The following is a 21015-nucleotide window of genomic DNA, read 5'->3' on the forward strand; positions in this document are numbered from 1 at the left end:
GAATGATTTTATTAAACACCATTAGTCTACACTGCACAGTTAATGAAACAGCAAAGCTCCAATCTCAGAAGAATGATTGACAATGGATCTGAAAAGCAGTTCAGTGTCCCCTAACCCAGTGTGAGCACTATAAATGATTCTTTAACATTTTATGTCAGAAGCAGGAAGGGGCAAGAACTGCAGTCTGGCCTCCAAGGGCTTTCCCCCCCCCCTCCACCCCCCACCCACACCCCCTCTGCCCTCCCCACAATGCAGTTTTCTTTTTGTTAAAAGATTACAGAGAAAAATGTGATGCTCTTGGTACAGAGGGCTTCTAGATTCATGAGGAGGGGAATGGAAAGGGAACTAACACGTTCTCTTTTGCTGGAAATATCAGATAGTAGAATTAACGTCTGAGACCAGCCTATCTGATTAGTCCCCTGCCAGGGTAAATGCTGATTATCAATACACAGATGCCATTTCTGTCATTGGAGTTTGCTAACACCAAAGAGAATGAATCAGAGTTTAATTATGAGAATAAGGCTGTGCGAGTGGAAATGCGAAACAACAACAAGAACAACAAGAACAACAATGACAAAGAATTGAGTTTGCCAGTTGTAACAGAACACTGACAACTGGCTCAATGTTCTTCCCCACAGAGTTGAGTTTGGGGCACTGAATCACCCACTGCTTTGATATTGTGTAGCTGTTTCAATTTGCCACACATTTTTCTCAATGGGGACAGTGGTGCTTCTCTAAGCAAGCAGTTCATTGCTTTACTGAGTAGTCCTACCCAGTGATCCAGTTTGGTTCTCCCACCTGCTAACTCATGCAGGTGAATTTTATTATGTCTGTTGAGAAGGAAGTAAGGGCTTCACCCTCACTACTTAATGGAGTCTGCCTTCAAAAGCGATTTTCAACTTCAAACTCTAACTTCAACCTCCGGGATTCAACTTTGGATAAACCGAAATCTGATTTAGATAGCTTCAGGTACAGTAGAACCAGCATCTTTCCAATGCAGACCAAATCCAATGTGTTTAACCATCCATCCACTTGGAAACTTAAGAAAACACATTTTAGGCAATGGTATCTAATTTTGCTACTTTTGACTAAAGATTTGGATCTTTTCATTTCACTATATGAAAGAAAAAAGACATGTCAACCTTAACTACTTAAAAAGCTGCAGAAGCTAGTCTCCTTTTTCCAATTATGTCATCTGAATGTAAAACTACTAGTTTTCCCAATGAGATTAATAGGCAATTAACAGTCTATAGGCTGGCTAACAACATGCTTACATGTAAATTCTACCCCAAGGACCACACTATCAAACTCTTTTCAAATTAATCCTACCTACAAAACTCAGACAGTAATATGACAAAACCACTAAAAAATCCAAAGCTAATTAAAGATACAAAACCAAGCCAATATCATAACACAAACTTGTCTGACTCTCTACGGTTGGAGCTTGTGTGATAAATGAAGGCATAGTGCTGGCCCTACCTATGTCATGTTGTAGGGCTGTGCTAGTTTCTTGTATTTGTTTGGGGGGCGCTGTCTTTTACTCTGCGCATCACCACACCTGCACAGACTTGTTTGAATGTGGCTCACTAAGCCTCCACCAATATTCCAGAGGCACAATCTGTTACTGCCTTCCATGTTTCTCATATCCCTCCCACTAAACTGGTACACTGAAGAGATTCCCTTGACAAAGTCCTCAACCTTTCAGTCATGCAGATAGCTGCACACCCATGATGCACATCACCATTTGTAGTGTGATTACCAGAGTGCCTAGAAAACAGTAACAATTCTTAATAAGGAAACCAAAGACACCCCATTCCAGGGTTAGGAAGATAATTCACTCATCCTCCATGTTTAATTCACTTCTACAAGTGGGTCTACTAAATAACCAGGTGGTGATCCAGAGCTCAGTTGTCACATTTGATAATCATACTGCTGACATGACACTTTATATTCAGCCACCATAGATGACAGAGTATCATCTTGCCTCCCTGTTGTATATAAGAAGATAAAACAAGTTATGGAAACTAGAGCTACAAGTCTTTTCCCTATGTGGCAATATGCTTGTTTCTATGGAAAATTGCCCCTACCACTCTAATTTCTAGTTTCTGGGAACTAAATTTCAGAAAGAATCTGTATGTAAATCTATGATGGTCTAGGATTGTGGACTAGGTTTAATTTACAAGTCAATCCAGTAGGCTTCATTATTCAGCAATAACCAGGAAAGATTCCAGGTAAGCCTTGGAAAACAGAGAACTGGAGTTACTACAAAGTCATCAGCTCATTTTTTTCATGTGACACCCATTTGGGGTGTTCTGTCTTTCACGTTTTCATTTTCCTCATTTAAGAGGCATAGAAAAGGTTTAGATTTCGTGTGTGTGTGTGTGTGTGTGTGTGTGTGTGTGTGTGTGTGTGTGTGTGTGTGTGCTTATGTAAGTGTTGTTGCTGAAACTGTAGACTTAAAGCTCAACCACCTTGGGAGCATAAAAAGTTTAGGCTTCAGCTGCTAGGGTATACGTATCACCTGTAGAAACAGCAGGGCATTAGCCAATGGAATGCAACTTCCATAACTTTATTATACAACAAAGGGCCTTAAACTCAAATATGATCAGAGCAGAACTCAAATCTGGCTCTTTTGCAACTGGGGAAGTACCTCACCTTTCAAATGAGAGTACAGAGTGATTGCCTGCTGTTTTTATCACAGACCTGCATGACTTGCTTTAGAAATCATACAAGTTTGCATCTATCATGTACATATCTATTATTTATCTGGTCATAACTTAGTGAAGAGAATTCAATAACTCAGCAGATTAAAGGTTACATGGAATTATATGTCAGCAGGCAATTAGAAGTAACTAATGAATGCATAGTGTTTACTCTAGCTGAGATTTTTTCTGGTGAGCTGGAACACTAAAGATGATATTTACAGGGTGATGTTTAGGGACGTAAAATGAATGTAGAGGATCAGCAGGAGAGATATGTATAACTCACAAGGAAATGATCCAAATTAGGTGGACTGTTCCTAAACAGTTTTGGTAAGGATACCAGGGTGAAGCACTACCCCAAGATTTTTGTAATTTAAAAAGAAAAGTTATGTCTTACTTACAGAGTTTAGTGTTTTCTTTCTGATTTTCATGTAAATAACTTATAATAATATAAACTTTAATAAAAATCAATGATTGTATTTTAGCTAAGATCTCCTGGAAGAAATAATAATGGAGTGGGGAAAGGTAAAAGTTCTAGAAAATAGAAATTATGGATAATATTTGGAAAGTCCAGATAGAGAGGACACTAGGAAATTAATTGTGCATTATTAATTCTAGGAAGTGATAACTTGACTTTTGATTTCACACATTTGATATGCAAATCTATCAAAACACTCGATGTTAAGGATTTGCCTACTGACTGCAAATGAGGCAGAGGCATGTATTTCTTTGAGGGCTGTCTTTCAGTCCAGTCTGACTTCTCAAGTCTAAGATGAATGTGATATTTTGATGACTAAGATGTGCATCTCCCAAACTGCTCCTTGTAAAAGGAGCTTTGCACAAAGAGAATCCCAGGTAAGTAGTTGACCTGATGCCAAAAAGTATCCAAATGTTACTTCTCCTTCTCACCACTAAAATAGTAGGAAGATAGGTAATCAGGAACAGGATGTTAATGAAAGAGTCTTCTGGTTGTGTCATTGCAAGAGTAGAATTCTTATGCTTGTTCTTTTCTTGCTACTCTTGATTTTATAATGTAGTTAAATTATCAAATCTTTGTGAGTTTTGATAATGGAGATTCTCATCTGAAGATTTAGTCTGTGCGAACCACAGATATTGTTTAACAATGGATTCTGAAATACATTCTTTTCTGGACCCAAGAATATAGTTTGGGGAATGGCCACTGCTGAAATCTCTGCAGGTCCCTTGTTCATATGTATGTTAGACCGCTTGTTTGGGTTCTCAGGAACCTCTCATCATCACATGTGCTTGTCATTCTTTGCTTTGAATCATGTGGATTTAAATCAATATTTTAGGGATTTTCATTCCATAAAGCACAAAAATAATGATATATGAGAAATGCATATCAAATATGGAAAAATAAAACATACAGTTCTCTCAAGCTGTAGTGTCCACTAACAATGACTTCAGGTTTTCACAGATATCAAAAATGCATAAAAACAAACATAATGAAAGAGAACTTTCCCAAATGAGTGGAGTTCCACCAGTGACCATCAAGGCACTGGTACAGGTAGGGGTATGGGCGGTAATGCTAGAGTTGGGAGAGTGCCCTCTACAACAAATGGGCATCGATGCGCAGCCAACACAGTCCCTGGCGAACGTAGCGAACTAGATTGGTCATGCTGCTGTGCTGGGTCAGAGGCCCCATCAGTGTATCCAGATCGCCGAAGAATTCTGAAAATCAGAGCAGTACTTGGTCAAGCCTTGATTTAACATCATGGAACCATGCTTCAGATTAAAAAGCTTTAGTTAATACCGTAATTATTTGGTCATTGAAACATTTATTCATTTGTTCATCCACCTATTCATCTACTCCTTCATTCAACAAAAATGTAAAGGGCTTGTTAGGCAACCAAAGTTATCCATCTGTCTATCTATCTATCTATCTATCTATCTATCTATCTATCTATCTATCTATCCATCCATCCATCTTTATGAAATACACACACATATATATATATATATATCATATATATACATACATACATATATATATATATATAATAAATTTATGTTTATTGAAATCCAAAAGCTTGACAACACAATATTTGTGTTATTGTGATTAGTGAAACAAAACTCATTTAAATCTGTTAATTCATGGTAAGTATTTGTTTAAAATTACTCTATCCTTTCTCAAACAGCACGTTTGAGAACATGTTTGTTACATGATTTCTCTCTCTCACAAACACACATATTTGGCAACATATTTCTGTAAATATATTAGAATATATTTGTTTGTAGAATATACAAAACCACATAAATGTAGTTAAATATTTTATATACTATATGTTATAACTTTTTAATGAAAGCTTCCTAATGCAATAAATAGATCCTGATAAGCATCATAATTTCTGTAATGTAAAAGTTTTTATTTATATGCTATTAAATTGAAAATATATTTTCTTTTGGTTCAAATGAACTGTTTTTTTGATCTTTATTGGCAGAGTATAGAAAACTCAAGTGAACCTAAGCATCAATTATGGCCATTGTCATCCAGAGCTAAATAAATATCTTGGAAGAATCGGAGGTAGGAAGCTTTGCTACCAATTTCTTGGGGTAGAAAATGACCTGCAAGTATCCACTACATGCCAACTTCCACCATACATTTGGACATGATTACTTCTGACTGATTTGTGAAATGGGATAGCCCACTACTCACCTGTGTGACTAGAATGTCTGATTTGGGGGGGGGGAGTGTATGTGAAAAAGACTGTATGCTGTCTAAAAATTCCCTAAGTACCTCTTTGTCCCACATGACTTGTCTGACACCTTGTCCCAAGAGGGTTCACTGGCATTTTTTGTTGTCATATTCCCACAGGGAGGGCAGAGTCAGCCTTCCACAAGAAATCATGCCTGTGCTGGGTGAGAATGAGGAATCTAAGTGCAGGGCAGGGGTGGGACTGGAGACATCCTAAAGTGGCTGAGGTGTTCTTCTGCCTTCTTGGAAATCAAACTCTATACATAGGTTACATGTACTTGATTGCTCAGCAAATGATATTTCATTGAAGAAAGCATTTACTCTTTATATTATATATAACAAATGGGTTCCTTTGCCAGGTATCAACTTCATTTCATATATGATACTTTTTAACCTGGGCAATGTAATAAAAGGAATTTCTGCTCTTGTAGGAGTAAATTACTTCTGGCATCTAAAATATTTTCTTTGGTAATACAATACTAAGGAAAACATTAAAGAACTAGTCATTGCTGAATGAATGTGAGCCTTATGTGAGCTAAGACATCATCTGAACATTCTTGGAAAAGCTGTCTTTGACATTTTAAATTAAATTGCCAGGTCACTATTTTAATGACCACTTCAATGGAGTAATATATGTAGCTAGGGCAGGTAGGGAGTAGGGCCTCTGGATCAAAGGGCAGAGGATAGCATCAGCCCTTTGGCCTGTTTCAGCACCAGAACCTTCTGTAATAAGCTATCTGCATTTGCAGGAATGGGGAGGCAGTGTCAGGGATAGAGGGTTTCTACCAAAACAGCCAACACTGCTCATTATCCATAACACAACTCCCTGTGAGAAAGTCTAACTACATAGTTGTCTGAATGGGATGTAGAGTTTCTATCCAAAGAGAAGCTCCTAAGTAATGGAATTTCTACTTATGCAAGGTAGATACTAGAAGAATCCTCAAATCCAAGCAGGTCATAAATGACCTGTGTGCAAAGCTCCAAGTTGTGAACACAAAATTCCAAAGTAGAGTCTCTTCCTAGTCCACTGCCAAGCCCAGTGGCAGTGTCACCAGCACATACTCTCTCTGCTGGCACAGTGATAGTGTTGTTTTCATTCAATATTAGGCAGAGAAGTTAGCAACTACGTGGCAGGCTACGCTAATGACAAGATTAGCACTATTTCACCCTAGTATCAGCACAGTCATCACTGCTCCTGGAAAGTTCCACGGTTGATTTAGAAGAAATTACTTGAACAGATTTTGAAAGTGAATGCAATTTTAAAAGGAAATCCATAAATATCGAATCTTCCTCAAATGACAAATGCAAAATGAGACAGATTATAACAAGATAAACCAGACATATCTTAAGATGCCCAGGTCTTTGCTTGCAGTTGTAGAGCTTTTGTGGGGGCCTAGTTGTATCTGGGTTTCCAGAATTCAGGAAAGGAGACTACATAAGGATTGCCTTTGTTCAGATAACTGAGTTGAAGATTTTCATCAAATGTCTCTAAACACATGCTACTGAATGTGCTTTCTAGATAGGAAGAGTAACCTATTGCTTTGAATTCATATTCTGGAATCAGGTACTTTGACATTAAAAATATCTGATGCTTCTAGCAAACTTAAATAGCTCTGATTAAAAGACTGGTGGCACAAGTCTTTTATCCCAGCACTTTGGAGGCAGAGGCAGGCAGATGTCTGTGAGTTCAAGACTAACCTGGTCTACAGAGTGATTTCCAGGACAGCCAGGGCTACACAGAAAAACCCTAGGGTGAGGGAGATTGAGAGGGAAGAGTATGCAAATATTTTAGCCTCAAATATCCTTAGTGCTCAGTGTCTTCCGCTATAAAATGAGGACAAACAAGACAACAAAAGCTAAATAGAGTAGTACATAGGATATAGGAGTCTGTACAAACAGATATAACTACAAGTATATATTCTTAGGACTTATTACAAGTCAATAGCAGGCTCACAGTCAATGTCTCAAATTATGAAATGAGCTTTGGTGGCCATAGAAGTGTGTGTGTGTGTGTGTGTGTGTGTGTGTGTGTGTGTGTGTGTGTGTGTGTGTGTGCTGCATATACATGAATGCATTTCTATGTTTACACAGTTGTTTTGGGATGCACATGTGTTTGTGTATATGTGGAAGCCAAGAGTGTCTCTGTCTCTGTCTGTTTCTCTCTCTCTCTCTCTCTCTCTCTCTCTCTCTCTCTCTCTCTCTCTCTGTGAGTGTGTGTGTGTGTGTGTGTGTGTGTGTGTGTGTGTGTGTGTGATCCTCATCCTGACCTTTGGAAATTCACATAACTGCTCAGGAACTAGCAAAACCCATGTCTGCTCCAAGCAACCTAGATTGTGGAGGAGGCTAATTGCTCCCCATTACTGGTCATACTTCTATTACTCTAGCCTGTTTGTTACCTATTTCATGGTTTATTCTAATAGATCCTCATAAGTTTGTTTGCAGCTGGCCATTCTATAATTAGTGGACTAGTAAGAACCACTGCAAATGAATGGCCAGAGTAAAAGTGTGATTTTGGTTTTACTTCCTGATTATATTAGGTTGGTAAGGCTTTATTTAGAGTCTAAATGACGGCTGAGGTCACAGATGGTAGCACAAGTTATCAATGATTATTGACCTTTGTGAAACAAGGTGTCCTTTACATTTGTTCTGTGGCAAATCTTGTGTTTCTATAAATAGGACCTTGATAGTCCTATCAGTGTGTGAAGAAATCCTCGCTGATGTTTAGTCCTTGTTTGGAATGCAAACTGTGTTGTTATATATTCATCTGTAGCTGATAAGTATAATGAAGGTACATGACCTTAGTTGTACCTCACCTCTAAAAAACAAACAAAAGACAACAGGATCTTAATTAATTTTTGAATCACTCCTTTTTGCCTTAGTAACCATTTCTCTATATGAACCTTGTCATTGAGTGAGATTCTTAAAATAACACGTGCTTACAGGGCTTAAATGAGAATAAATATTTAGGACTTTACTCACTCTAAATGTAAAAATATGTCACTATGTCAGCCCTAAGCTAACTTCCTCTTAACTAAGACATAGAAATCAGAACTGCATAATATAAGACAATCAGGTACAAGGGATCTAGTCCTTCAAAGCATAAATGACTGCATCCTCATTCTTAAGCAAAGAATGGAACAGATCATTATACCTTTATTGTCTCTTGTCAGTTTGTCAGCCATATCCCAGTGTTCATAGCCCCGGAGCACATTACTGGTAATATTGACATGGCTAGCAGCCATGTGGTGGATGCGCTGCGGGATGGTGACAGGACCGTTGTTACAATTCCCCATTGCGTTGATGGGAGAAACATTGTTTAGAGACACTGGCGATGGAGTATTCCTGGAGAATGGAAAGAGATAGGCCAGGTTAAATTGGTAGGGAAGAGTGATACCATGGTTTTGGATTCATAAAGCACGAAGGATCCCTTGTCACAGTGGAATCTCTTCAGAATACCACTAGCCAGAGTGAAGTTTGGTGTGATTCACAAAGCATCTCCAAGGTTTCTTAGAGTCTGTGTCTGCTCACAGCTTAGAGACACTTACATTTTTGGGGAAATGGATCTCATATTCCAAGATGCTGAAGTGCTATTGACAAGTTCTATGAACAACTGCAGCTGAACTCCTATTCTTCAGATACACATAGATTATGCCCACAGACATAAGGGAAAGTTCAGGTATTTCTGCAAATGGAGTCTATCTTATGATATGTTCTATTCTTGGTAGGAAGGTCGATCTTCAAATTTGCTATATATTTGTGTGGTTAAAGAACATGCTAAGGTTTTCCCACCATGTTTATGATTTCTGAAATATTTTCCTGGTTCTCCATAGCATGATTTATTCTTAAGTCAGGGATGGGATATGAGGATTGCTAAGCCAAGGAACATTAGCAAAAAGGGCTACTTAGTAATATAAAAATGAAATTATTTGTCATCATAGGTCACACCTGTCATTTTATAATCAGTTTCTTTAGTGATTATCATTAAGTCTTAAATGTTAATTTATAGCTAGAAAACCATACATTCTCATTTGTCATCTCTAGAGTAAAATGGCAAAGCTGTCAGGAGACACATATTGAAAAAGAAAATATAGGTGCTAGGATTCTAACCACATCCTACCACAAATTTACTATGTATGACCAAGCGTGCCCATTCTCCTTGACAGGCCTTACTTTCTTACACTGAAATAGCAGATTGGATTCAGTGTTTTCTATCATGTCTGTAAGTCATAAGGAAAAAAGTAAAGCATGTTTCTTTGCCTCATACATCTTGAAACGTCTGTTTTCATTCACATGGAGGCTAAAAAATAGATTTCATAGAAGTACCTAGTAGAATCACAGTTAATATAGGATAAGAAGGAGAAGATGGGATAATTTGACAACTGGTTCAGAATCCAGTTATTTACATAGGAGTAATAAGTTGTAGGGCAAGTATAATTTTTATAAGAACTTACTCCATTTTTTTTTAAGGAGAAGAATTCTAAGGTTACCAGCAAACAGAAGTAGTGAATACTTAGGAACAAGAAGTTCTGATTATCCTGATTTGCTCATTATATACAATGTAATTGTAGCAAATCATCACATTCTCCCCTTGCTCTCCCTTGATCTCATGGGGCACATGCTCCCTCCCATTACTTCTTGCTTTGAATTCTCAGTTGCAGATATTCCGTGGCCCGATCCATCTTCCTTTGCCAAAAACTTAGTCAAGACTGTACTGTTGTTTCACTTGCTCCAGGAATTTTTGGACATTTTTGTCTTGCTTATTTTCTTCCATGCAATTAACCATAATCTAGACTTACACAATAAAAAAATTTAAGATGCTGAAGAAAGAAATTGAAGAAGACAGAAAGACATACAATGCTTATGTCTATCCTCAAAGAGGAAACTTACAGAATGTTGTAATCTCCACTGAAATTCCAACTCAAGTCTTCATTGAAATTGAAAAACAATCTTAGATATCATTTGCAAACACACCCATGATGCGTGCACACATGCATGCACAACAAGATACCAAAAGAATCCTCAACAATAAAGGAACTGTGGGGGGTATCACCATTCCTGATTTCATGCTATACTACAGAGATATAGCAGTAAAAATAGCATGGTACTGTCTTATAACATCAGACACATTTATCAATGTCAGAATTGAAGACCTAGATATAAGTATACACACCCAGGGCACCTTGCATTTTGAAAAAGAAGCCAGAAATACACACAGGATAAAAGGCAAAAAAACTAACAAATTCTGCTGGTCAAACTTGATAGATACATGTAGGAAAATGAAACTGGAATATTATTTTTAAATCATCTTTCTCTTCCAATAGAACAGAGCACAAACCAGAATTAGGGTTTTCATCTTATGCTATACCACAGCATTCTAGAACATTGCCTGCCATGTAACAGAATATCAATTGAAATTCCTTATTTAGTAACCATAATAAAATGCTCTGCAACACAGAAAGAGAACAATCTGCAATACTATAATTGGTATTTGCTTGTAAAGGCATTGGCAGAATGTTTGGTATACTATAGGTTCTTGGCAAATGAAAAAATGAATGGCCCCTCATTTAAAAGAAACACACAAGGGAGCTAGAGAGAGGTTCAGTGGGTAAAGTGCTTACTCTGTGAGCATAAGTAGGTGAGTTGAGATCCCATCACTCACTTCAAAAGCCAGGCATGATGGCTAGCACCCATAATTTCAGTGCTGGAAAGTGGTGATAAGTAGATTTCAGGGACTCCTTACCTAGCCAACCTAGCCGATTGGTGAGCTGCAGATTCAGTAAAAGATTCTGACTTCAAAAATAATGTTTCGCCAGGCAATGGTGGCTCATGCCTTTAATCCCAGCACTTAGGAGGCAGAGACAGGCGGATCTCTGTGAGTTCAAAGCCAGCCTGGTCTACAGAGCCCGTTCCAGGACAGGCTCCAAAGCAATACAGACAAACCCTGTCTTGAAAAACCCAAAAACAACAAAAAAATAAAGTTTCAAGTGATTAGAGGAAGATAACTGATACTGATCTCTGGTCTCCAAGACATGTGTATACATGCATTTACACATACACTATACACATGAACACACTGTTTTAGTGAAGAAGAAAAATTCATCATGTGTTGGCAATCTAGAACAGGGCAAGTCCAGAATAAGAGCTGTAAGATTTTTGGGAACAAGATTGATCATGCCTTCTCATTTTAAGAGGTAATGATAATAACCATAACTGTGGCAGCAGCAATAGCCACTGTTGTTTTGTTGTTGTCTTTTGATTTTTTGACCAGCACAGTGAGCATAGACCTAGAGATTAATTACTATTATCACTAGCATCCTGCCAACACAGATGTTTGACTTGCCATTGTCTCATAGATTGGAAAAAAGACTTCAAAGAAGTTGGCTTCTTCCTGAGGGCCATGCTGCAAATTACACAGAACATCAGGATTTGATGACAGGCCTGATTTCCTTTGAAGCTCTTTCTGTATCAGAACTACCACACCACCTCAGTCTTTCTGTGTATTTGACTAAAGATTTCTTCTGACATGTGCCCACTTCTATCATCATCTTTGTATGTGGATTAGTTGATTTTCAGTGTTCTCCTAAGATTCCTAAGTTTGTTCATACCACTATTGCCTTTCCCAAGCTTGCACGTGATGAGAAGGTAGTTTTAGTTCATACAGATGGTTTCTACAATGACCACCAGAGCCCTTGTATTATTTGGACTGGCCAATGTCCCACACAAGTAGAAAATACTTTTCATTTTAATTCCTTCAACAGAGTACTCACCACTCATGTGTCTATAGAAACAGCTTTTAGGGAGCCTTCAAACAAATTTCTAATTTCAAATTCCACTTATTATCCCGCCTTCTTTTTGTTATCTCTCTATGACATTTGAGATGCATGTCTAGCTCTTTTTTATATTTCAAAAGTTTATAAATTTTTTATTTAAATTTTTAAATTACTACTCATATTTACATATCCATTCCCCCATTCCTTTGCCCTCCCATCCTCCCAAGTTCCCCACCAACCACCCCGAACCCATCCCCCAACTCCTCCCCAGGGTTAGTGAGGCCCCCCACCAGGGACCTTCAAAGGCTGTCATATAATTTGGGGGAGGGCCTTTGCCCTCCTTGCTGTATCTGGGCTGCAATAGTATCCCTCCATAGGGAATGCGCTCCCAAAGTCCATTTGTGCTCTAGGTTTAAAGACTGGTTCCACTGTTAGAGGTCCCAAAGACTGTCTTGGCCTCCTAGCTGTTACCCTATGTCCTTAGATTAACATGTCTAGCTCTTTTAACCTCTGTACATAATGACTTCTAGAATTCTCTATTATGGGTCTATATGGCCCAACTCTTTCTATGTGACCTTTAATTAGTAGTGGTTGAAAAAGACAAGCAGTTGCAATTAACTTGATGTGAGGACACAGTAAGTTTGAAATACAATATATATATATATATATATATATATGTATATATATATATATATAAAATCACATTGATAAAGTTATAGTTCAAAATGTCTACAAGTATTTTGTTGTTATATTTTAAATTTTACCAGGAAATTCATTGTGGAAATTTGCTTCCTCTGCCCTTTTCTTCCATATAATGACTTAGTTATTCCTTGGGTCTACAAAGCCCAAAACAGGTATTATGGTAGAAAATATTCTTGCTAGTTTTTCTTTACCCTATACAATGTATTTTTCTTCTCTTTTCTCCAATTACTTTTCTGTACATTTTTTTCACAGTCTCAACAGAGGATAGTTCCCACAAATCTATTCTCAATCATCTATTCATGTATTTTCCTGTGATAGTCTTATACAAGAATAAATTGTTCAGCAGCACCTCTGGGTAGGTCACTCTCCAATCACTAGCCACATGAGGAGGCTTTGGTGCTGCCTGGAAGGTGCTTTGTGAGTCTGTTGAAGGAGCATACCATTATTACTAATTGGGAAGCCAGGATATCTAGTATTGTCTTGAGAAAAGAATGCTTGTCTGGATAAGTCCAAACATCCAAACTCTTTCTACTTGTCTTCCATAGGATTTTTGTTTATACTTTTGACTTCCTTCCACTTAAATCTGTTCTTCTGTGATACAGAGATTATGTGGAATTCATCTCAGATCCCATCTGTCATACAGGGCCTGGTGTGGAGCAAATGGAAGTAGTTGCCAATGAAACATGATGTCATCATTGTGTGATTAGTTGGAGTGTCCTCATTTAAAAGCATTACTGTCAACCAAACTGGTGCAGACGGTGGTTGCTAGAGAAACACCGTGTGAATCTTTTAATATGACCTCATACGCTTAGAATGTGTTCCAAGTCCTTCCATTTCAAGAAAAGAAATTCCCAGTGCTTCTTTACTAGCTGATCACCTCTCCTTGTCCTTACTTTATTCTGTGGTCAGAGAAAAACAGCTTTCTCTGGGCCTCTCAATGGTTATTTTTATTTTTCTAAACTTCCAGAGAGAGAAACATCTTTCCTTCTCGTTCGTCAGGAATAAGATGTAATTCAACAATTGGAGCAGTGCTTCCTTTTAGTGCAGTAATTGAGCTAATGTGTAGTTTTAAATAGATCTGTTACCTCACTCTGAATGGTTTTATGATCTCAAAGTAGAGTGCAGTGGCCCATTGCTTTTGGAGTATACTTTGTAAATATTTATAGAGTGACAGTAGAAGCCATTTTACTCATGAAGAAGGCATTTTTATCTGAGATGGAAGTTTTTATTTTTCGGTTTTTCAAGACAGGGTTTCTCTGTGGCTTTGGAGGCTGTCCTGGAACTCGCTCTGTAGACCAGGCTGGCCTCAGACTCACAGAGATCCACCTGCCTCTGCCTCCCGAGTGCTGGGATTAAAGGCATGTGCCCCCACTGCCCAGAAAGATGTAAGAACTTCGAGACAATAAAAATGGCAAAAGCAGTTATAACAGGCTCATTGTGAATGTGTCCACTGACATTTACTTTTTCTTCCTATACTGGTAGGAAAGGGGCTTGGAAGGGATGGGACACTTTTGAAACCAGAGGTGACATGGCTAGTCAGGAAAGTTAGCAAAGGCACATGATGGAGACAGAGTGGGATTCATAATTGCCCTCTGTAAGGATCCTCTCCTCTGTGGCCCCAATTGGCATAAGACTTGGCCCCTTTCATTAAGAGGGAGAAGGGCAAATCCAGAAGAAGAGGGGTCCAGTTCATTTAATCAGTGAGATGTGTACAGCCTCAGGTCTATAGCAAGAGTCTATCTCAGACTCTCTCTGTAGGGTTGTGAAATCTGTGGGGAGGGACCCTAAATAGATAAGATTCTAAATAAGGCTATAAGTCTGGGGATATCCATGAGTCCTTACACTCACTTCAGAATACATCATTTTATATTTAGGTCAAAGTGTTTCAGTATTGATATAAAAATCTTCATGAATACCCAGATAATTGGCTAAGTACCTTCACATTTTCAACTCTATTATGACTTTGTTTGTATTAAACATCGCTTAACATTAGTCAATGATTATTTCATTGACTTTTCATTACCAAGTGAATCACTGACAAAACATTGAGGTGGATTTAAATTTATCCCACCTCCCAGAAATGGCATGTGGCTTGCTATCCCATTTGCAGATATTTTATGGTCATAATTTATTTTATAGATATTTAAGGAACCACACCAGATGAAATTTTTCTGTCTCTCCATCAGCTGAAGTCTGGCAAGAATTCTGTGTGGACAAAAAAAAAATGACTGCCATCTTGAAATTGTCCTTCACTCTTGAGCAATCAATGCAAAATACATGGGGTATATCAAATCATTCATTTTCATGAAAAAGCAATTTTTTGGTAGGATACTTACTTTCCATTGCCTACCCAAGGAGATGGTATCTGAGCGACTTTTGAAGCATTTTGCTAAAAGGGAAAGAGAGAGGGAAATAAGGACATCTATTTTGTGTTTATTAATTCAGAAACAGATGTAAGTGTGATTTAGAGTACATTAATATTGATTGCAGCATTTTGGGATGCAGAACTTGGATGTATGTGCGCATCAGCACACCACGACACACACTCGATGAAAAGAGCTGGTTAGGATAATTAGTGGGCTCCAATCAGGACCATGAAAGTCACTTGATGAAAGATCTTATATACTAAAAGGCCCAGTGAAATCAGACTCAGTTCTCCAAGAAGTGGTTTAATTATCCTCATCTGAAATTTATTCTGCAAAACAAGCCCTTCAGAGTACAAGTAAGCTTTTCACCTTTAACTTTAGTTGCAAACTTTTCCCGTGGGATACAGGTTTGACTGTAATGTCTGATATCCAAGGAAGATGTCAGAACCAAGCAATACATTTTTGTTTGCTTGTTTGTTTTCAGGACTCATTGTGATTTTTGTGGCCTTAATGTGCAAATTTTCATGGCTGGCAGTTTTCCCTGTTTAGCAATGTAATAGTCCAGGGCTGCTTTCAATGGAAATTGGAACTCAAAACCTCCTCTTGTTTCTCTGACAGAATCTGGCTGATTTAAAGTACTGGCTTCCTGGGGTAGGGGTTGATGTTGTTTGTTTGTTTGTTTCTAGCCACACTCTTGTGGATTAGAGAAAACCTGATATTCAGCACACCACCACCATGACAGGGCAGGGGCATCAAGCTCATAGTGACAGGTCTGAGTCAGGGCTGCGCTTGACAATTGGATACAGGCTGCTTTCTGGCCTCTAGTCCAGCCTCCTTTGGAAAAGGAGTATTTGAGAGGGAGAATCAGCATTTTCTAGAGTCCAGTAAGAATTCAATGCTACCCTGGTATCACAGAAAGCTGCACATAGTGTGCATTCTGTAGACTTGATTCAGTTTTAAACCTAAATGAGCACAACACATGCACAGGCAGATGGGTTACTTAGCATCTGTTTGATGTTTTCCAATTTCCTGACAGGACACAGGGGAGAGATATTAGGACAGTGGCTATCAGTGAGATGACAAAGCCAGCAGTGTGAGAATTCTTGGAAAGTTGCTAGAAAAGCACATTCTCGGGCCCTAGCCCAGAACACTTGTTTGAGGGATGGGACCCAACACTCTGGTTTTATGGGCCCTCTAGGGATTTTAGATACCTGATGAAATACAAAATCCACCCTTCTACAGTACCCTGTGAGAAGATAGACTTAAGGAAGGACTGGGGAGTTGATGTATGAGATACCTTTTCAGCCACATGAGCACTTAGCTTTGTAGCATTATATTGGCACCACATAGTAACTAGGGATCTTACTCACGTTCCCAGTTGAGTTAACACTATCATCATCTATCATCATTCAGATATACACAGTACTCTATTACCCACATGATATTTGCTACAAAGTCATGATGTAGTTCACTTCAGACAACCCAGATAACCTCAAGATGCAGTGTCTCCAATGGCCTCATGTACTTGGCAAAAAGTCATTTTCCTCTGAGGACAGGACAAAAGAAAGAGCAGTAAACCAGCTGAATTCTAAATTATGGCCAGTGTTAGTAGACAAAAGTCATATTGGAGCACAGAGTAGTCTTGGCTTAGTCTTGGCTAAGACTAGTACCAGGCTCCTGCTTGGATTTTTATGTGTGTTCTCTTCCAAATATTGGCATTGCATTTTGAGTTTGCATCTCTTGTTTGTTTGTAAATTCACAAAAACAAAAAAACAAACAACCCCAGTTCCCTAGAGGATGACTTTGTCTATTTGTTTCCTTTGTTAACCAACAAATACAAATTCCTTAAACGTAAACCACAGCACTGCAAGATTTCCCACAAGTAAAACATGTTCACCCCGTGTCAGTGTTAGCCATGGTGACTTCTGTCCCTGCTGAAGGATTTCTTTGCTGGCCTTTTTAAAATGAGAGTAGTTATACACCCAGACACAAGTTATGACCAACTTGATGGCAAACAGAATACATCTCCCATAATTACAATCAAGCAACTGCCACAGGCTGTTTGCACTACTGTACCTTCTCATTTGGGAATCAGAAGGCTGTGGCCAGTTGAAGTAAAAGAGGGTAGGCCTATGGCAGTATCTACTTTCTCTTAGTTATTTGACATATGGTAACATGCCTAGCAAGTTTCATTAAGGTTTTGATCACCCTCTACCGACAAATCATACAAAATAAGAATTACCTTAAAATATTCCATCAGTGATCTGGAGTACTTCATAGCATGATCCTTCTTCAGTTTAAACATCCTCAAATAGAGAAGTGACAAGCATCGGTAGCTGGGTGAGGATAAAAGGATTAAGTTAGCAACAGTGCCTCATGAAGACCATACACTCTTAAAATCACAAATCCTGATTTTGCAGTCACTTGTCTAATCTCAGATTGAGGAATGTGTAAATAAAGACACTTAGAAAATGAAGTTGGAATTATTAAAATCCCCTTTGATAAGGGTATAAATTGCAATGGGTGTAGATGCATAGTCAGTGACTGAAGAAATCCATTAGTTATCCTTTAACAGTTCACCGGAAAGCCAGAATAATGATCTGGGGTAAGCTGCTTAAGTAAATGTGGAGTGCTCACATCCCACTGCAGCATTTCAAAAGTTTTCTTGTGGCCTCCTTGGAACTCACCATAATACTGCTAGCTTTTTGTCCCCATCAGAAGCCAAGGGGCTTGCAAAGTTCTTCAGCCTCATGGCATACCTTTAGAGGAAAAAAAAAAAAAGAAATACTCAAGCGGGATCTTGTTCTTTCAAAATTCCGATTGCCCAAATGACTTGCCGTTCTGCTTTTTCATTAAGGCAGAGGCCAGACTAGTCCTTTTCTCAAACCATATACACAAGGATAATCCACACACCATAATGGTACCTTATGTGACATCAAGAACAGAATTCTAGCAGGGCGGTGGTGGCACAAGCCTTTAATCCCAGCACTTGGGAGGCAGAGGAAGGAGGATATCTGTGAGTTCGAGACCATCCTGGTCTCAAGAGCTAGTTCTAGGAGAGCCTCCAAAGCAATACAGAGAAAAACCCTGTCTTGAGAAACCAAAAAAAAAAGAAAGAAAGAAAAGAAAAAGAAAAGAAAAGAAAAAGAACTGAATTCTACAAAAACCAGTTTAATTATGGGTTCCTGTTTCTGACTATGTATAAATGCTGGCTGGCAAAATATTGTTTCTATAAGCTTGCTAGGTAAAGAATATTATTGGTTTTATATGCAAGGTAGGCAAGTATGTCATTCTCAGTTCACTTTATGACAGATGAGTCCATAATAAAGAAATATGTCTGACATTGGCTAAGGAGCCCCCAATCAGGTAAAAATTCTTTTCTAATGGCTCAAGCTTTGTGCATGTTCTTTAAAGAAAGTGCACACATGCATGCATGTTTGGTGAGTGTGTTAAACAACTAATTACATAGCATTTTAAAGCCTAAGCAACCCTAATTTATGGGGCTTGTATATTTGCCTTTCCATTTTCTCTAATTGTCACTGTTCTATGCTGCAGTGATAAAAGATCAAGTAGTTCTCTTTTCTTTCTTTTCATTCTAGTTGAGCACATCTCATTCTGAACATTCAGAGTCTTGAGAAATCAATACATTGCATAAAATCATCCTCTGAGCTTTAAAGCAATTTCACAGGTACTTATAGTAGAATAAGTAATTGAGTTCACTGTGGCAGAAAAATGAAGTACACGTGCAGGCTGTCTGGGCTAGCCCTCCTTTATGGAAGGCAATAGAGAGCCTATCATGTCCTCTTACTTGCCACTTATAACAGCCTCTCCAGAGCACCAGGGGCCCTGGCTTATCCCCACTCAAGACTTCATATTTCCTCAGCATGCTATCTGTACTGCTTTCATGAAAACTTCTCAAAATCTGTTGAGTGAATATTTTCAGCAATAGGACTTACATATTTGACGCAGGTGCTTTCTGTTGTTACAATGGCAAAAAGTGGTATTTTTATAATGTAATGTATCTAACTTTCTTTGACAGCTGGATTACTGAAATGTCAGTCACTGTGGAACATTCTTGTTTTCACAAATACATTTCTATTGTAGATTACCAGGGCTCAGAACAACTCTAATTATTTGAAAGAAAAAAAAACAGGAGTCTCCCTCTCTAGTCAGCATATTGTTGGGAAGAGAGCAATAAAAATATCTTCCATATGATATTGTACTACTATACACTGTATTCATATTGTAGTCATTCCCTAATTACAACCACATTTGAAAGTGACTTGATAGTGGATTTTCAATTGCTGAAATGGGCCTGAAGACCTAATTCATTTCAACTCATTTTATTCCCAATAGAAATTCCTCTCATTACAAATATGCACATCACAGAAATTATGATAAGTAAAAAATACAGAGAATGCAGAAATGAGTTCATACAAAACTGGGGAAATCTAAAAGGGAAAAACATCCTTGGTGAAATCTGATGAAGTCCATGTATTATGCCAATGACAGGGCCCTGGTTGTGATACTGAATTTCAGCTACAGAGGATGTTGCCATTCGGGAAAATTTGGTGAAAAGTACGTGAATTCTTATTATTAGTTCTTACAATTGCACACGAGTATTTAGTAACCTCAAAATCAAATTTAAAATAGTGACATTAGAGAGAATGCCAATTAATTCTCCATTGACTTTCACCAAGATTACACTACAATATATTTCTGTCAGTACTAATATATCATGTAATGTGAAAGCATAGGTATTTTACAAATAAGGAAAATATTTTTAGAAGAATTATTTAATGATTTGCTTCATGCTTTTGCCACAGAATGAAATTTGGTGTCTGGGTTGTGAATTTTATGCATTGCTATTCTTATATTCGAGGGTGTCTGCACAAGTTTATGTACACCACATGCTGCATGCATAGAGCCCACAGAGGCTGGAAGCCAGTTGAAAGCCCTGGCACTGGAGCTGTAGGCAACTGTGAGCCTTCATTGTGTGTGCTAGGAACAGAACCTGGGTCCTTTGTGAGAGCAGCAAGTGCCGTTAATTGTTTAACCATCTCTACAGCCCCTGCTTGTATACTTTTAGAAGAGCACATGTTTTCCTAAAAAAGCAATAAAGAAAAAATCATAGAGAAGAAAAAGACCCACAATGTTACTCTTTCACAATTACACCTACAATCTTTTTTTCTTCCATTTTGATTTACATGCATACACATTTTTCTAATATTGTACTTTGTATATAATTATGCAGCATGATTTATGTGTTTTGAAGTACTGAAGATCAAATCCATGGATGTTTCACCAAGGATGTTTTTTCCTTGTAGATTTCCCCAGTTTTGTATGAACTCATTTCTGCATTCTCTGTATTTTTTATTTATCATAATTTCTGTGATGTGCATATTTGTAATGAGAGGAATTTCTATTGGGAATAAAATGAGTTGAAATGAATTAGGTCTTCAGGCCCATTTCAGCAATTGAAGATCCTCCCACATGATAGGCAAGCATCTACCACTGAGCTCAGAGTTTCTTTACTGCCTGGTCCCATTGACATTTAGCCCCAAATAAACACATAGGGACTTATATTAATTATAGCTGTTTGGCTGATGGTTTAGGGTTCTTATTGGCTAGCTCTCTCTTAATTATTAACCCGTTTCTATTAAACTGTGTATTTCCACATGGCCTTATCTTACAGGAGAATGCCAGGTTATCCTACCTTTCCAGTAGCTACATGGCATCTTCCCGGTAGCTCTTCTCTG

General features: G+C 38.2%; 1 protein-coding gene across 3 annotated transcripts in view; it reads right to left on the reverse strand.

The window, feature by feature from the left end:
- Window positions 1-235: 235 nt before the first annotated feature.
- The window catches only part of Aff2 (AF4/FMR2 family member 2), a 482974-nt gene continuing 462194 nt past the window's right edge, over window positions 236-21015 (reverse strand). For all 3 annotated transcript variants that reach the window (XM_027433386.2, XM_027433385.2, XM_027433387.2), the window contains 5 exons: window positions 17944-18015; window positions 17499-17592; window positions 15227-15279; window positions 8570-8760; window positions 236-4394 (listed from right to left, as the gene is read on the reverse strand). In XM_027433386.2, coding sequence (XP_027289187.1) covers window positions 4273-4394; window positions 8570-8760; window positions 15227-15279; window positions 17499-17592; window positions 17944-18015 — 532 coding nt within the window. In that variant the 3' untranslated portion in view covers window positions 236-4272. The remainder of the gene's footprint in view (window positions 4395-8569; window positions 8761-15226; window positions 15280-17498; window positions 17593-17943; window positions 18016-21015) is intronic.

Source organism: Cricetulus griseus, chromosome X (assembly GCF_003668045.3).
Source record: "Cricetulus griseus strain 17A/GY chromosome X, alternate assembly CriGri-PICRH-1.0, whole genome shotgun sequence".
Lineage (NCBI taxonomy): Eukaryota > Metazoa > Chordata > Mammalia > Rodentia > Cricetidae > Cricetulus > Cricetulus griseus.